At 44.0% G+C, this 17,154-nt stretch overlaps 1 protein-coding gene across 1 annotated transcript in view; it reads right to left on the reverse strand.

Annotated features, from left to right (window-relative positions):
• ryr1b (ryanodine receptor 1b (skeletal)) overlaps nt 1–17,154 on the reverse strand; it is a 229,908-nt gene that overhangs the window by 162,368 nt on the left and 50,386 nt on the right. Inside the window, exons 12-22 of the mRNA XM_046316567.1 lie at nt 16,219–16,340; nt 15,746–15,932; nt 14,350–14,485; nt 13,117–13,212; nt 12,368–12,486; nt 10,876–11,009; nt 4,638–4,879; nt 3,127–3,319; nt 2,503–2,719; nt 1,269–1,373; nt 1,007–1,110 (exon numbers count right to left, since the gene is read on the reverse strand). Of these exons, the coding sequence (XP_046172523.1) occupies nt 1,007–1,110; nt 1,269–1,373; nt 2,503–2,719; nt 3,127–3,319; nt 4,638–4,879; nt 10,876–11,009; nt 12,368–12,486; nt 13,117–13,212; nt 14,350–14,485; nt 15,746–15,932; nt 16,219–16,340 (1,655 nt within the window). The remainder of the gene's footprint in view (nt 1–1,006; nt 1,111–1,268; nt 1,374–2,502; nt 2,720–3,126; nt 3,320–4,637; nt 4,880–10,875; nt 11,010–12,367; nt 12,487–13,116; nt 13,213–14,349; nt 14,486–15,745; nt 15,933–16,218; nt 16,341–17,154) is intronic.

The following is a 17,154-nucleotide window of genomic DNA, read 5'->3' on the forward strand; positions in this document are numbered from 1 at the left end:
GGTCAGGGCGTAGCTGGAAGGGGTAGACAACTAAGGACAAGGACACTGTGTTTCTCCAGACATCTGCAGGTTGTAGTTCCTCCCTTATATTATATTACATTATTATGTTATTATATTATTATATTGCATGATACTATTATATTATATTATTACATTACATTGTATTATTTTATTATATTATATTACATTATTATATTACCTTATATTATTATATGATATTATTATATTATATTACATTATATTACAGTATTATATTACATTATTATATTATATTACATTATTATATTACCTTATATTATTATATGATATTATTATATTATATTACATTATATTACAGTATTATATTACATTATTATATTATATTACATTGTATTATATTATATTATTATATTACCTTATATTATTATATGATATTATTATATTATATTACATTATTATATTACCTTATATTATTATATGATATTATTATATTATATTACATTATTATATTACCTTATATTATTATATGATATTATTATATTATATTACATTATATTACAGTATTATATTACATTATTATATTATATTACATTGTATTATATTATATTATTATATGATATTATTATATTATATTACATTATATTACAGTATTATATTACATTATTATATTATATTACATTATTATATTACCTTATATTATTATATGATATTATTATATTATATTACATTATATTACAGTATTATATTACATTATTATATTATATTACATTGTATGATATGATATTATTATATGATATTATTATATTATATTACATTATATTACAGTATTATATTACATTATTATATTACATTATTATATTATATTATAGTATTATATTACACTATTATATTACATTATAGTATTATATTATATTATTATATTATATTATTATATTATATTGTTATATTACATTATATTGAATTATATTATTATATTATATTATTATATTACGTTACATTGTATTATGTTACATTATTATGTTATTACTTAAGTGTTTCCCCAGACATCTGCAGATTGTAGTTCCTCTCAGGTTCAGGAAGGGTCTGGAAGTCGACCAGACAGGGATGCAGCTTCTTGTTGTCGTCTCTGAACTGGAGGAGGGAGAAAACAGACCGAGAGGGTCATTACATCCCAGTGCTACAACTTTTGACTAAAGGCCCCTATAGGACCTCCATTTTGTCTCTGTCTGGCCAGTGAGCAGTGTTGCTGTATCAATATTTCCTGTCTGTTAAAGGGTTAATAGACTCACTATTCCATAAGTCCAGCCCTGCTCGATGCGCGTGATGGCCCACAGCGAGTGGATGTTCTCTGCCAGCTTCTCCCTGATCTTCTCCAGGTGGGGCGGCAACACGATCTGCAGCACACACAGCGTAAAGGTTAAAGGTCAAATAAAGGTCAAAGGTACGCAGATCGACAGAGGAGTAAATGGTCAGCCCTGTCTGGTACCTGAACAGGGTTAGGGCTAGGGATAGGGTGTGTCTGTTACCTGAACAGGGTTAGGGCTAGGGACAGGGTGTGTCTGGTACCTGAAAAGGTTTAGGGCTAAGGACTTGGTCTGTCTGGTACCTGAACAGGGTTAGGGATAAGGATAGGGTGTGTCTGGTACCTGAACAGGGTTAGGGCTAGGGACAGGGTCTGTCTGGTACCTGAACAGGGTTAGGGCTAGGGACAGGGTGTGTCTGGTACCTGAACAGGTTTAGGGCTAAGGACGGGGTCTGTCTGGTACCTGAACAGGGTTAGGGCTAAGGACAGGGTCTGTCTGGTACCTGAACAGGGTTAGGGGGCTAGGGACAGGGTCTGTCTGGTGCTCCTGCTCCACCTGAACAGGGTTTTAGAGCATCTTGGCCAGGGACAGGGTCTGTCTGGTACCTGAACAGGGTTAGGGCTAGGGCCTTATAGGGTGTGTCTGGTACCTGAACAGGGTTAGGGCTAGGGACAGGGTCTGTCTGGTTTTACCTGAACAGGGTTAGGGCTAGGGACAGGGTCTGTCTGGTACCTGAACAGGGTTAGGGCTAGGGATAGGGTGTGTCTGGTACCTGAACAGGGTTAGGGCTAGGGACAGGGTCTGTCTGGTACCTGAACAGGGTTAGGGCTAGGGACAGGGTCTGTCTGGTACCTGAACAGGGTTAGGGCTAGGGACAGGGTCTGTCTGATACCTGAACAGGGTTAGGGCTAGGGACAGGGTCTGTCTGATACCTGAACAGGGTTAGAGCTAGGGACAGGGTCTGTCTGGTACCTGAACAGGGTTAGAGCTAGGGACAGGGTCTGTCTGGTACCTGAACAGGGTTAGGGCTAGGGACAGGGTCTGTCTGATACCTGAACAGGGTTAGGGCTAGGGACAGGGTCTGTCTGGTACCTGAACAGGGTTAGAGCTAGAACAAGGGTCTGTCTGGTACCTGAACAGGGTTAGTGCTAGGGACAGGGTGCGTCTGGTACCTGAACAGGGTTAGAGCTAGGGACAGGGTCTGTGTGTGTGTGTGTACCTGAGCAGTGTCTACGGGATTTGGGGTAAAGGATGTGTGTGTGAGGGACTGGGTTGGCCCCAGCAAGTTTCGGACTCCGTCAAAGTCGTGTTTGTACTCCTTGATGGGTTCGATCCTCATCCTGTCCTTGGGTAGCAGAGCCTCGTAGCACGGAGCATAGCCCGGGGGGGGCAGGAACTTAAAGTCTCCATGGCGACCACCCAACAGTAAACGAGCTCTGAAGAGACAGGAAATCAAATGGGGTCATGTTAAGGGCCATGAAAAACAGTGGGGTCATTTATAGGGCCAGGGGTTTTGCATGAACATGAGACCAGACTCTCTGTCTGTCTGTCTGTCTGTCTGTCTGTCTGTCTGTCTGTCTGTCTGTCTGTCTGTCTGTCTGTCTGTCTGTCTGTCTGTCTGTCTGTCTGTCTGTCTGTCTGTCTGTCTGTCTGTCTGTCTGTCTGTCTGTCTGTCTGTCTGTCTGTCTGTCTGTCTGTCTGTCTGTCAACATTACATTACACCTCATCCAGAGCTGTTTACCACGAGCACATTCACCTAAGGTAGGTTAAATATCAATCAATCAAAAACAACATGTTTGTTTGTACAGCACAAGTGTAACCCCCATGCTGTCCTCCATCTTACTTGACTCCAGCAGAGAAACTGATGACGGGGAAGAACAGTCCATCCACGTTGAAGTTCTCGAACATGCCCTGGACCGGGTGACCGTTGACCCGGAACGAGATACTGGGCACGCTCAGATCCAGACAGCACGACACCACATCATCAGCTGCTAGGGCATGCTGATTGGGAGACGCCACCTGGCGGGGGACGTGACCTGGATAGGAGAGAGGGGAGGAGTCAGGGGGCAACTGGAAAACTAGTCTGGTTTCATACTGTATGTGCTGTGGTCTGGTTTCCATACTGTATGTGCTGTGGTCTGGTTCCATACTGTATGTTCTGTGGTCTGGTTTCCATACTGTATGTGCTGTGGTCTGGTTTCATACTGTATGTGCTGTGGTCTGGTTTCATACTGTATGTGCTGTGGTCTGGTTCCATACTGTATGTGCTGTGGTCTGGTTTCATACTGTATGTGCTGTGGTCTGGTTTCATACTGTATGTGCTGTGGTTTGGTTTCATACTGTATGTGCTGTGGTCTGGTTTCCATACTGTATGTGCTGTGGTCTGGTTTCATACTGTATGTGCTGTGGTCTGGTTTCATACTGTATGTGCTGTGGTCTGGTTTCCATACTGTATGTGCTGTGGTCTGGTTCCATACTGTATGTGCTGTGGTCTGGTTTCCATACTGTATGTGCTGTGGTCTGGTTTCATACTGTATGTGCTGTGGTCTGGTTTCCATACTGTATGTGCTGTGGTCTGGTTTCATACTGTATGTGCTGTGGTTTGGTTTCATACTGTATGTGCTGTGGTCTGGTTCCATACTCTATGTGCTGTGGTCTGGTTTCCATACTGTATGTGCTGTGGTCTGGTTTCATACTGTATGTGCTGTGGTTTGGTTTCATACTGTATGTGTTGTGGTTTGGTTTCATACTGTATGTGCTGTGGTTTGGTTTCATACTGTATGTGCTGTGATCTGGTTTTATACTATATGTGCTGTGGTCTGGTTTCATACGGTATTTGCTGTGGTCTGGTTTCCATACGGTATGTGCTGTGGTCTGGTTTCATACTGTATGTGCTGTGGTCTGGTTTCATACTGTATGTGCTGTGGTCTGGTTTCATACGGTATTTGCTGTGGTCTGGTTTCCATACGGTATGTGCTGTGGTCTGGTTTCATACTGTATGTGCTGTGGTTTGGTTCTATACTATATGTGCTGTGGTTTGGTTTCATACGGTATTTGTTGTGGTTTGGTTTCATACTGTATGTGCTGTGGTCTGGTTTCCATACTGTATGTGTTGTGGTCTGGTTTCATACGGTATGTGCTGTGGTCTGGTTTCATACTGTATGTGCTGTGGTCTGGTTTCCATACTGTATGTGCTGTGGTCTGGTTTCATACTGTATGTGCTGTGGTCTGGTTTCCATACTGTATGTGCTGTGGTCTGGTTTCCATACGGTATGTGCTGTGGACTAGATAGGTTCATATTGTAAATTCTGAGGCAAAACGTTGACATGATAACAATAGGAAGGTGAAGCGTACCTGACCACAGGTGCAGTCCATCGAAGCCGTACGAGTAGAGGTCATCCCCCACTCCGTTGCCACCCCAGCCCTCTCCGCCCCCAGGATAGGGGGAGTACCCCTCCGTCAGGGCCCAGCCCACACGCAGGTGAGAGGGTGTGGCTGTCACAAAAGGCTCCACATAGTCTACCATCATTTCAAAGTACCACTTCTTATACTGAGTAGAGCCTTCGCAGGTTCCCAGGAAGATGTTGGGCCTCACACTGCAGATAGAAACACACATTCTGAAACCCTTAGAGCACAACAGGATAGAACAGAACATTGTATGTACATACACTGTATATATATATAGAGAGAGAGAGTTGTATGTATATATACTGTATATATAGAGAGAGAGTTGTATGTATATATACCCGATATATATAGAGAGTTGTATGTATATATACTGTATATAGAGAGAGAGAGTTGTATGTATATATACTGTATATATATAGAGAGAGAGTTGTATGTATATATACTGTATATATATATAGAGAGAGAGAGTTGTATGTATATATACTGTATATATATAGAGAGAGTTGTATGTATATATACTGTATATATATAGAGAGAGAGAGTTGTATGTATATATACTGTATATATATAGAGAGAGAGTTGTATGTATATATACTGTATATATATATAGAGAGAGAGTTGTATGTATATATACTGTATATATATAGAGAGAGTTGTATGTATATATACTGTATATATATAGAGAGAGAGAGTTGTATGTATATATACTGTATATATAGAGAGAGTTGTATGTATATATACTGTATATATATATAGAGAGTTGTATGTATATATACTGTATATATATAGAGAGAGTTGTATGTATATATACTATATATATATATAGAGAGAGAGTTGTATGTATATATACTGTATATATATAGAGAGTTGTATGTATATATACTGTATATATATATAGAGAGAGTTGTATGTATATATACTATATATATATAGAGAGAGTTGTATGTATATATACTGTATATATATAGAGAGTTGTATGTATATATACTGTATATATAGAGAGAGAGTTGTATGTATATATACTGTATATATATAGAGAGAGAGTTGTATGTATATATACTGTATATATATATAGAGAGAGAGTTGTATGTATATATACTGTATATATATAGAGAGAGAGTTGTATGTATATATACTGTATATATATAGAGAGAGAGAGTTGTATGTATATATACTGTATATATATAGAGAGAGAGTTGTATGTATATATACTGTATATATATAGAGAGAGAGTTGTATGTATATATACTGTATATATAGAGAGAGTTGTATGTATATATACTGTATATATATAGAGAGTTGTATGTATATATACTGTATATATATATATAGAGAGAGTTGTATGTATATATACTATATATATATATAGAGAGAGTTGTATGTATATATACTGTATATATAGAGAGAGAGTTGTATGTATATATACTGTATATATAGAGAGAGAGTTGTATGTATATATACTGTATATATATAGAGAGTTGTATGTATATATACTGTATATATATATAGAGAGAGAGTTGTATGTATATATACTGTATATATATAGAGAGAGAGTTGTATGTATATATACTATATATATATATATAGAGAGAGTTGTATGTATATATACTGTATATATATAGAGAGTTGTATGTATATATACTATATATATAGAGAGAGTTGTATGTATGTATACTGTATATATATATAGAGAGCCGAGTTCCAAAAGTATTGGATGTGTGTGTGTGTGTGTGTGTGTGTGTGTGTGTGTGTGTGTGTGTGTGTGTGTGTGTGTGTGTGTGTGTGTGTGTGTGTGTGTGTGTGTGTGTGTGTGTGTGTGTGTGTGTGTGTGTAGTGGACCATTTTTTGTTGTTGTTTTGGCTCTGTACTCCAGCACTTTGGATTTAAAATGATACAGTGACTGTTGAGGTTAAAGGTCAGGACTGTCAGCTTTAATTTGAGGGTGTTTTCATCCATATCGGGTGAACCGTTTAGAAATTACACTTTATGTACACAACCCCCCCCCCCATTTTAGGGGACCAAAAGTATTGGTGACTCCAAGGCTTCCCACAGGTGTGTCGAAGGTGGCCGGATGTCCTTTAGGTGGCGGACTGGTCTTGATACACAAAGGGAATCAGCAAACAAAACATTATGAAGACCTGCTACATAGACTGACCTTCCCTCTGACCTTCCCTGTGAAACGCTTTCCAGTCCATGCCATGACAAATTGAGACTGTTCTGAGGGGGGGTCCAACTCAATATTAGAAGGGTGTTCTCAATGTCAGAACAGCCTCAATTCGTCGGGCCATGGACTCTACAACGAGTCCGAACGCGTTCCACAGGGACGCTGGCCCATGTTGACTCTACAACGAGACGAAAGTGTTCCACAGGGACGCTGGCCCATGTTGACTCTACAACGAGACGAACACGTTCCCGCAGGGACGCTGGCCCATGTTGACTCTACAACGAGACGAACGCGTTCCACAGGGACGCTGGCCCATGTTGACTCTACAACGAGACGAAAGTGTTCCACAGGGACGCTGGCCCATGTTGACTCCAGTGTGCTTCCAACGTGTGTCAAGTTGGCTGGATGTCCTTTGGGTGGTGGACCACTCTTGATACACACAGGAAACTGTTTAGTGTGAAAAAACTCAGCAGCGTTGCAGTTCTTGACACACTCAAACCGGTGTTCCTGGCACCTACTACCAAACCCCATTCAAAGGCGCTTAAATATTTTGTCTTGCCCATTCACCCTCTGAATGACACACATACACAATCCATGACTCAATTGTCTCTAGGCTTAAAAATCCTTCTTTAACCACCTGTCTCCTCCTCTTCATCTACGCTGATTGAAGTGTATTTAACAGGTGACATCAATAAGGGTGACATCAATAATCTTTCAACTGGATTCACCTGGTCAGTCTGTGTCATGGAAAGAGCAGGTGTTCCTAATGTTTTGTGCACTCAGTGTATATATATATATATATATATATATATATATATATATATATATATATATATATATATATACAGTGCCTTCGGAAAGTATTCAGACCCCTTGACATTTTCCACATTTTGTTGCGTTACAGCCTTATTCTAAAACATATATTTTTTTATTCTCATCAATCTACACACAATACCCCATAACGACAAAGAAATTATTATTTATAATAATATTATTATTATAATTATTTTTTTTAACCTTTTTGCAAATAAAAAATGTATAAAAAAACAAAACTGAAATATCACATTCACTTAACTATTCAGAGCCTTTACTCAGTACGTTGTTGAAGCACCTTTGGCAGGGATTACAGCCTCCAGTCTTCTTGGGTATGACACTACAAGCTTGGCACACCTGTATTTGGAGAGTTTCTCCCATTCTTCTCTGCAGATCCTCTCAAGCTCTGTCAGGTTGGATGGGGAGCGTCGCTGCACAGATATTTTCAGGTCTCTCCAGAGATGTTCGATCGGGTTAAAGTCCAGGGTCTGGCCATGCCCATCAAGTCCATTCTGAGACTTGTCCCGAAGCCACTCCTGCATTGTCTTGGCTGTGTTCTTAGGGTCGTTGTCCTGTTGGATGGTGAACCTTCGCCCCCAGTCTGAGGTCCTGAGCGCTCTGGAGCAGGTTTTCATCAAGGATCTGTCTGTACTTTGCTCCGTTCATCTTTCCCTCGATCCTGATTAGTCTCTCCATCCTTGCTTCTGAAAAACATCCCCACAGCATGATGCTGCGACCATTATGCTTCATTGTAAGGATGAGTTTTCTCCAGATGTGACGTGATGTTCCTCCAAAGTTCAATCTTGGTTTCATCAGACCAGAGAATCTTGTTTCTCATGGTCTGAGAGTCTTTAGGTGCCTTTTGGCAAACTCCAAACTGTCATGTGCTTTTTATCTAGGTGTGGCTTCCGTCTGACCACTCTACCATAAAGGCCTGATTGGTGGAGTGCTGCAGAGATGGTTGTCCTTCTGGAATGTTCTCCTGTCTCCACAGAGGAACTCTGTAGCTCTGTCAGAGTGACCATAGGGTTCTTGGTCACCTCCCTGAGCAAGGCCCTTCTCCTCCATTGCTCAGGGCGACCAGATCTAGGAAGAGTCTTGTTGGTTCCAAACTTCTTCCATTTAAGAATGATGGAGGCCACTGCATTCTTCACCAGATCTGTGCCTCGACACAATCCTGTATCGGCGCTCCGTGGACAATTCCTTCAACCTCATGGCTTGGTTTTTTCTCTGACATGCACTGTCAACTGTGAGACCTTATATAAACAGGTGTGTGCCTCTCCAAATCATGTCCAATCAATTGAATTTACCACAGGTGGACTCCAATCAAGTTGTAGAAACATCTCAAGGATGATCAATGGAAACAGGATGCACCTGAACTCAATTTCTAGTCTCATAACTAAGGGTCTGAATACTCATGTAAATAACATATATGTTTATAATATTTCTGCTTTTTATTCTATTTGATAAATTATCAATTAAAAAATCCTACTTTTCGCAACAACATTGATGCCCTGAATTTAGCAGCTCTATCGACAGATCAGTTTATAAAAGTGATGGGTTATTTTCTGCCCACGCCACGGTCAGCCACGGTCAGTGTGAACCACAGTGACTTGACACAACGCTGGTCAAACAAGGTGTAGCAACAAACGAAACAGAGCTAAATGGTTCCAGCAACTGAAACATTCATTCATGTATATGAGTAACATGCTGACCAGACCGGACACGTAGAAATCCATGTTATTCAATTATCGCGTGCGCCAACGAGCCAAGGGCTAAAATAGAAGTCATTCCTATTTCTGACGCAAATCCCGCTGCAAGTCATGCATCTCCTCATCTCCTCATTGGTTTATAGAAGCAGGCACCCACCGTGCCATCTCCTCATTGGTTTATAGAAGCAGGCACCCACCGTGCCATCTCCTCATTGGTTTATAGAAGCAGGCACCCACCGTGCCATCTCCTCATTGGTTTATAGAAGCAGGCACCCACCGTGCCATCTCCTCATTGGTTCATAGAAGCAGGCACCCACCGTGCCATCTCCTCATTGGTTCATAGAAGCAGGCACCCACCGTGCCATCTCCTCATTGGTTCATAGAAGCAGGCACACACCGTGTCATCTCCTCATTGGTTTATAGAAGCAGGTACCCACCGTGCCATCTCCTCATTGGTTCATAGAAGCAGGCACCCACCGTGCCATCTCCTCATTGGTTATACCCATGTGGGTGATTGAAAGACTAAATGTTTTGCCGGTTGTCGTGGTAATACTATGAAAGTGTAGATGCCAATCACCATATAAGTTCAAAGATGAAAAAGCCTGGAAGGAGGAGAGATGACTAGAAACGATTCGGTTGGACGTTTTATGTGTGGATTAATTGTTGGAGTAGAGGACCTTGTGCATTTCAGGTAAACAACTCAATGTTTATATCTCAGGACAAATTAGCTAGCAACAGCAAGCTAGCTAGCTAAATTGCCATTTGTCCTCAAATTAATGTCATTGGTTCAGAATTTGTTTTGCTATTTGATCGCGTTTGGTGTAGGGGGACAAAGTTAATTTATGCACGATGGCGCACGCGCACAGCCGGTTTGGGTTCCGTGGAAGAGTCTAGCTACATTTTCAGATATTATATGTTTCTAATTTAGGTAGAAAGTTGTTTTTATCGTATGTACTGGGGGATGTGAATACTTATGTAAATGTGATATTTGTATATTATATATATTATATATATATATTATTTATTTATTTATATTGATATTTCTGGATTTCATTTTCAGTAAAACTGAGATTTTTTTTATTTTTTAAATCTAAAAACGTGTTTTCACTTTGTCATTATGGGGTATTGAGTGTAGATGGGTGAGATGGGTGAGATGGGTGAGATGGGTGAGGAAAATATATCTTGAATACATTTTGAATTCAAGCTGTAGCACAACAAAATGTGGAATAAGTCAAGGGGTATGAATGTTATGTTAACAGTATATATTATATATTATGAATGTTATGTTAACAGTATATATTATATATTATGAATGTTATGTTAACAGTATATATTATATATTGTGAATGTTATGTTAACAGTATATATTATATATTATGAATGTTATGTTAACAGTATATATTATATATTATGAATGTTATGTTAACAGTATATATTATATATTGTGAATGTTATGTTAACAGTATATACTGTTATATATTATATTATATATTACCTGGTTACGTAGTTGACGATGTTGGTCTGCAATAGGAGATCGCGACCTGGAAATAGATTCTCTGTGATGAGGTTCTGATTGGACCTTACAGCCACACCGTTACACACACAAAGAGACCGGAGCACGTCCAACACCTAGGAGAGACAGAGACAGAGAGACAAAGAGACAGAGAGACAGAAACAGAGACAGAGACAGAGAGAGAGAGAGAGAGACAGAGACAGTGACAGAGAGAGAGAGAGAGAGAGAGAGAGAGAGAGAGAGAGAGAGAGAGAGAGAGAGAGAGAGAGAGAGAGAGACAGTGACAGAGACAGTGACAGAGAGAGAGACAGAGAGAGAGACAGAGAGAGACAGAGAGAGAGAGAGAGAGACAGTGACAGAGACAGAGAGACAGAGACAGAGACAGAGACAGAGAGAGAGACAGAGAGAGAGAGAGACAGTGACAGAGACAGAGACAGAGACAGAGACAGAGAGAGAGAGAGACAGAGACAGACAGAGAGAGAGACAGAGACAGAGAGAGACAGTGACAGAGAGAGAGACAGTGACAGAGAGAGAGAGACAGTGACAGAGACAGAGAGACAGAGACAGAGAGAGAGACAGAGAGAGAGAGAGACAGAGAGGGAGAGAGACAGAGACAGAGAGAGAGACAGAGAGACAGAGAGAGAGACAGAGACAGAGAGAGAGACAGAGACAGAGAGAGAGACAGTGACAGAGACAGTGACAGAGAGAGAGAGACAGTGACAGAGACAGAGAGACAGAGACAGAGAGAGAGACAGAGAGAGAGAGAGAGAGAGAGAGAGAGAGAGAGAGAGAGAGAGAGAGAGAGAGAGAGAGAGAGAGAGAGAGACAGAGACAGAGACAGAGACAGAGACAGAGACAGAGAGGGAGAGAGACAGAGACAGCGACAGAGAGAGAGACAGAGAGAGAGACAGAGAGAGAGACAGAGAGAGAGAACAGAGAGAGACAGAGAGACAGAGAGAGAGACCGAGAGAGAGAGAGACAGAGAGAGAGAGAGACAGAGAGAGAGACAGAGAGAGAGAGAGAGACAGAGAGAGAGAGAGAGAGAGAGACAGAGAGAGACAGTGACAGAGACAGAGACAGAGAGAGAGACAGTGACAGTGACAGAGACAGAGAGAGAGACAGAGACAGAGACAGATAGACAGAGACAGTGACAGAGACAGAGACAGAGAGAGACAGACACAGAGAGACAAAGAGACAGAGAGACAGAGAGACAGAGACAGTGACAGAGATAGAGAGAGAGAGAGACAGTGACAAGGAAATGTGAGGAAAGTTTAAGGAAGTGTGGGTTCCAAACTGGGAAGTAACTCATTCACTCCCTACCCCTTCCCTTTGGCCCCTTGGCCTCTTGACCGTTTGATATTTGCAGATATTTAAGGTGGCAGCTTTATGATGGAAATTCCACCACTACACTGCTAACACCTATCCAGACCGTACAGATGTACAAACATCCAAACATCTGCCAGACATCACTGACCTTGTGGTTTCTGCCATGTTTGTCCAGCAAAGAGATGATAGATTTGATGTGGTTCTCCTGAATGATGTTCAGAACCTCTGGACTCTCAATCAGAACACAGTGCAACACCTCCAAGATACCTGGAGCGAGGGAGAGAGGGAGAGAGGGAGAAGAGGGAGAAGAGGGAGAAGAGGGAGAAGAGGGAGAGAGGGAGGAGAGGGAGAGAGGAAGAAGAGGGAGGAGAGGGAGGAGAGGGAGAGAGGGAGAAGAGGGAGAGAGGGAGGAGAGGGAGGAGAGGGAGAGAGGGAGGAGAGGGAGAGAGGGAGAAGAGGGAGAAGAGGGAGAGGAGGGAGAGAGGGAGGAGAGGGAGGAGAGGGAGAAGAGGGAGGAGAGGGAGGGGAGAAGAGGGAGGAGAGGGAGATAGTGAGGAGAGGGAGGGAGGGAGGGAGAGAGAGGGAGGGAGGGAGGGAGGGAGGGAGGGAGGGAGGGAGGGAGGGAGGGAGGGAGGGAGGGAGGGAGGGAGGGAGGGAGGGAGGGAGGGAGGGAGGGAGGGAGGGAGGGAGGGAGGGAGGGAGGGAGGGAGGGAGGGAGGGAGGGAGGGAGGGAGGGAGGGATGATGATGAACGCGGTCCTGTGCTGAAAGAACCTTCAAGTCAGATATATAATGGGTTGTGCCCTGAGTTTTTCCTTATCAGTAACTACACAGCCTAAACCAGGAAAAACTCCTGCCCCTAGCCAGGGTGAGTGGCATCGAGCAGAACTCTAGGTACCTGAAGACGCCTCCAACCGGTCCAGTTTGCTGACCAGCCAGTCCAGGTTATCACAGAACAGCGCACAGTTAGAACGGTTCCCCCTGATCAGAGAGGCTGGGAGGGAGAACAGGGAAGAGGTGGAGGGAGAACAGGGAAGAGGTGGAGGGAGAACAGGGAAGAGGTGGAGGGAGGGAGAACAGGGAAGAGGTGGAGGGAGAACAGGGAAGAGGTGGAGGGAGAACAGGGAAGAGGTGGAGGGAGAACAGGGAAGAGGTGGAGGGAGGGAGAACAGGGAAGAGGTGGAGGGAGGGAGAACAGGGAAGAGGTGTAGGGAGAACAGGGAAGAGGTGGAGGGAGGGAGGACAGGGAAGAGGTGGAGGGAGGACAGGGAAGAGGTGAAGGGAGGGAGAACAGGGAAGAGGTGGAGGGAGGGAGAACAGGGAAGAGGTGGAGGGAGAACAGGGAAGAGGTGGAGGGAGGGAGAACAGGGAAGAGGTGGAGGGAGGGAGAACAGGGAAGAGGTGGAGGGAGAACAGGGAAGAGGTGGAGGGAGGGAGAACAGGGAAGAGGTGGAGGGAGAACAGGGAAGAGGTGGAAGGAGACCAGGGAAGAGGTGGAGGGAGAGAGAACAGGGAAGAGGTGGAGGGAGAACAGGGAAGAGGTGGAGGGAGAACAGGGAAGAGGTGGAGGGAGAACAGGGAAGAGGTGGAGGGAGGACAGGGAAGAGTTGGAGGGAGGACAGGGAAGAGGTGGAGGGAGAACAGGGAAGAGGTGGAGGGAGAACAGGGAAGAGGTAGAGGGAGGACAGGGAAGAGTTGGAGGGAGAACAGGGAAGAGGTGGAGGGAGGGAGGACAGGGAAGAGTTGGAGGGAGGACAGGGAAGAGGTGGAGGGAGGGAGAACAGGGAAGAGGTGGAGGGAGGGAGAACAGGGAAGAGGTGGAGGGAGGGAGAACAGGGAAGAGGTGGAGGGAGGGAGAACAGGGAAGAGGTAGGAGAGATATGTTGAGTCATCAACATCAACTGTATTCAGCCTCCACTTCTTCAAGCATTTTTTTTACTGCTGTTTTTTAAAACATTTTAAGTATGAGTGATTCAATGTCTCTGCTTTTGTATACATAGTGTTTTTGCTCTACAGTACATTTCTTCAAACGTGTTCCAATCTGATCTATTCTAAAGCTATGCACTGATAAACAATGGGATTTAGCAGAAGATACACTTTGTGGACTGTACAATAAAACTCTTTGTCATACCCAGCAGCTCATAGAGCAAGTTGACAATCTCCTTCCAGGACTCAGCGGCCTCCTCTCCGGCGAACTCAGAGAAGTGAGCAGCAGTGTTGTAAACGTTCAGACGGTCGATACACTCTAGCACGATGGTGATCATACCCTGTTGGAGAGGTCAACACACATAGGATTAGATCCTATACCCACGTGGTCATAGGGTTAGATCCTGTACCCACGTGGTCATAGGGTTAGATCATATACCCACGTGGTCATAGGGTTACATCCTGTACCCATGTGGTCATAGGGTTACATCCTGTACCCATGTGGTCATAGGGTTAGATCCTGTACCCATGTGGTCATAGGATTAGATCCTATACCCACGTGGTCATAGGGTTAGATCCTGTACCCACGTGGTCATAGGGTTAGATCCTGTGCCCACGTGGTCATAGGGTTAGATCCTATACCCACGTGGTCATAGGATTAGATCCTGTACCCATGTGGTCATAGGGTTAGATCCTATACCCACGTGGTCATAGGATTAGATCCTGTACCCACGTGGTCATAGGATTAGATCATGTACCCACGTGGTCATAGGGTTAGATCCTATACCCACGTGGTCATAGGGTTAGATCCTATACCCACGTGGTCATAGGGTTAGATCCTATACCCACGTGGTCATAGGGTTAGATCATATACCCACGTGGTCATAGGGTTAGATCCTGTGCCCACATGGTCATAGGATTAGATCCTGTACCCACGTGGTCATAGGATTAGATCCTATACCCACGTGGTCATAAAATTAGATCCTGTGCCCACGTGGTTTTAGGATTAGATCCTGTACCCACGTGGTCATAGGATTAGATCCTGTACGCACGTGGTCATAAAATTAGATCCTGTACCCACGTGGTCATAGGATTAGATCCTGTACGCACGTGGTCATAGGATTAGATCCTGTACGCACGTGGTCATAGGATTAGATCCTGTACCCACGTGGTCATAGGGTTAGATCCTGTACCCACGTGGTCATAGGGTTAGATCCTGTACCCACGTGGTCATAGGATTAGATCCTGTACGCACGTGGTCATAGGATTAGATCCTGTACGTACGTGGTCATAGGGTTAGATCCTGTACGCACGTGATCATAGGGTTAGATCCTGTACCCATGTGGTCATAGGGTTAGATCCTGTACCCACGTGGTCATAGGATTAGATCCTGTACCCACGTGGTCATAGGGTTAGTTCGAGATCCATAACATCAACCAGTCCTTCAGTGGTTTCAAGTACTTTTGGTCCACAACTACATTTATATAATATCAACACACCGTGTTGTACAGCGCTTCAGTCGAGTTGAAGCCAAACCATCTCAAGAACATTTAAGTAGTCACTCTACGGACTTTAAATCTGAAAAGGTTACTGATATTGACCTCCTCTTGGAAGAGGTTCTGTCGGTTTCGGAGGGAGCGCAGCTTTGTCTGTTTCTCCTCGTGTTCCAGCTCGTCTTCGGGGGGACGGAAGTAGAAGATAAGGTCCTGCAGGGAGAGGACGACCCCGTCCAGGGGTAGAGGCACGGGGACAGGGGACTTATTCTTCCCCTGCAGGGAGTCCAGACCCCTGGGACAGAACACACACACACGTAAAGTCAAAATTACATCCAAGAATTATCCCTGCAGGGTACAAAGATATTACGAGGAGAATAGAGATGACTGCACACTGTTTGTCGGCCTGACAAAGACCTTGCAGTGGAAATGTCCAAAAGGTGTGTGTGTGTGTGTGTGTGTGTGTGTGTGTGTGTGTGTGTGTGTGTGTGTGTGTGTGTGTGTGTGTGTGTGTGTGTGTGTGTGTGTGTGTGTGTGTGTGTGTGTGTGTGTGTGTGTGTGTGTGTGTGTAATGGTCGTACTTGATGAACTGCCTGAAGAGTCCTGTGGTGCTAAAGATCATCCTAGCAGCCTGAGACTCCTCTGTCTGGGACCGGGCCACAGTCAGGGCATCGTCCATGTGACCCTCTTGGTGCAGAATGGCCTGGGGACAGGAGAAGGGGGTTTGAGAACCAACACTAAAAGACAATGAACTAGTTTTCCATCTAGTAGGCGTACACACGCCCAGCATCGGGCTGGTGAGGAAGCCTGGTTATCACAGAGAACAACTCATTAGTGCAACCAATTTTTTTTTTTATTTCACCTTTATTTAACGAGGCAAGTCAATTAAGAACAACTTCTTATTTACAGTGACGGCCAAACCCGGACGACGCTGGGTCGCCCTATGGGACTCACAATCACGGACGTGATGCAGCTTGGATTCGAACCAGGGATTTCAGTGACGCCTCTTGCACTGAGATGCAGTGTCTTAGACCACTACACCACTCAGGAGCAGCGGTCCCTAGTGGTCCCTAGTGGTCCTGAGAACAGTGGTCCCTAGTGGTCCTGAGAACAGTGGTCCCTAGTGGTCCTGAGAACAGCGGTCCCTAGTGGTCCTGAGAACAGTGGTCCCTAGTGGTCCCGAGAACAATGGTCCCGAGTGGTCCTTAGTGGTCCTGAGAACAGTGGTCCCTAGTGATCCCGAGAACAGTGGACCCTAGTGGTCCCTAGTGGTCCTGAGAATAGTGGTCCCTTGTGGTCCCGAGAACAGTGGTCCTTAGGGGTCCCTAGTGGTCCTGAGAACAGTGGTCCCTAGTTGTCCCGGAAACAGTGGTCCCTAGTGGTCCCAAGTGGTCCTGAGAACAGTGGTCCCTAGTGGTCCAGAGAGCAGTGGTCCCTAGTTGTCCAGAGAGCAGTGGTCCTGAGAACAATGGTCCCTAGTGGTCCCTAGAGTAGTGGTCCCTAGAGCAGTGGTCCCT

The sequence above is a fragment of the Oncorhynchus gorbuscha genome, linkage group LG19 (assembly GCF_021184085.1).
Source record: "Oncorhynchus gorbuscha isolate QuinsamMale2020 ecotype Even-year linkage group LG19, OgorEven_v1.0, whole genome shotgun sequence".
Lineage (NCBI taxonomy): Eukaryota > Metazoa > Chordata > Actinopteri > Salmoniformes > Salmonidae > Oncorhynchus > Oncorhynchus gorbuscha.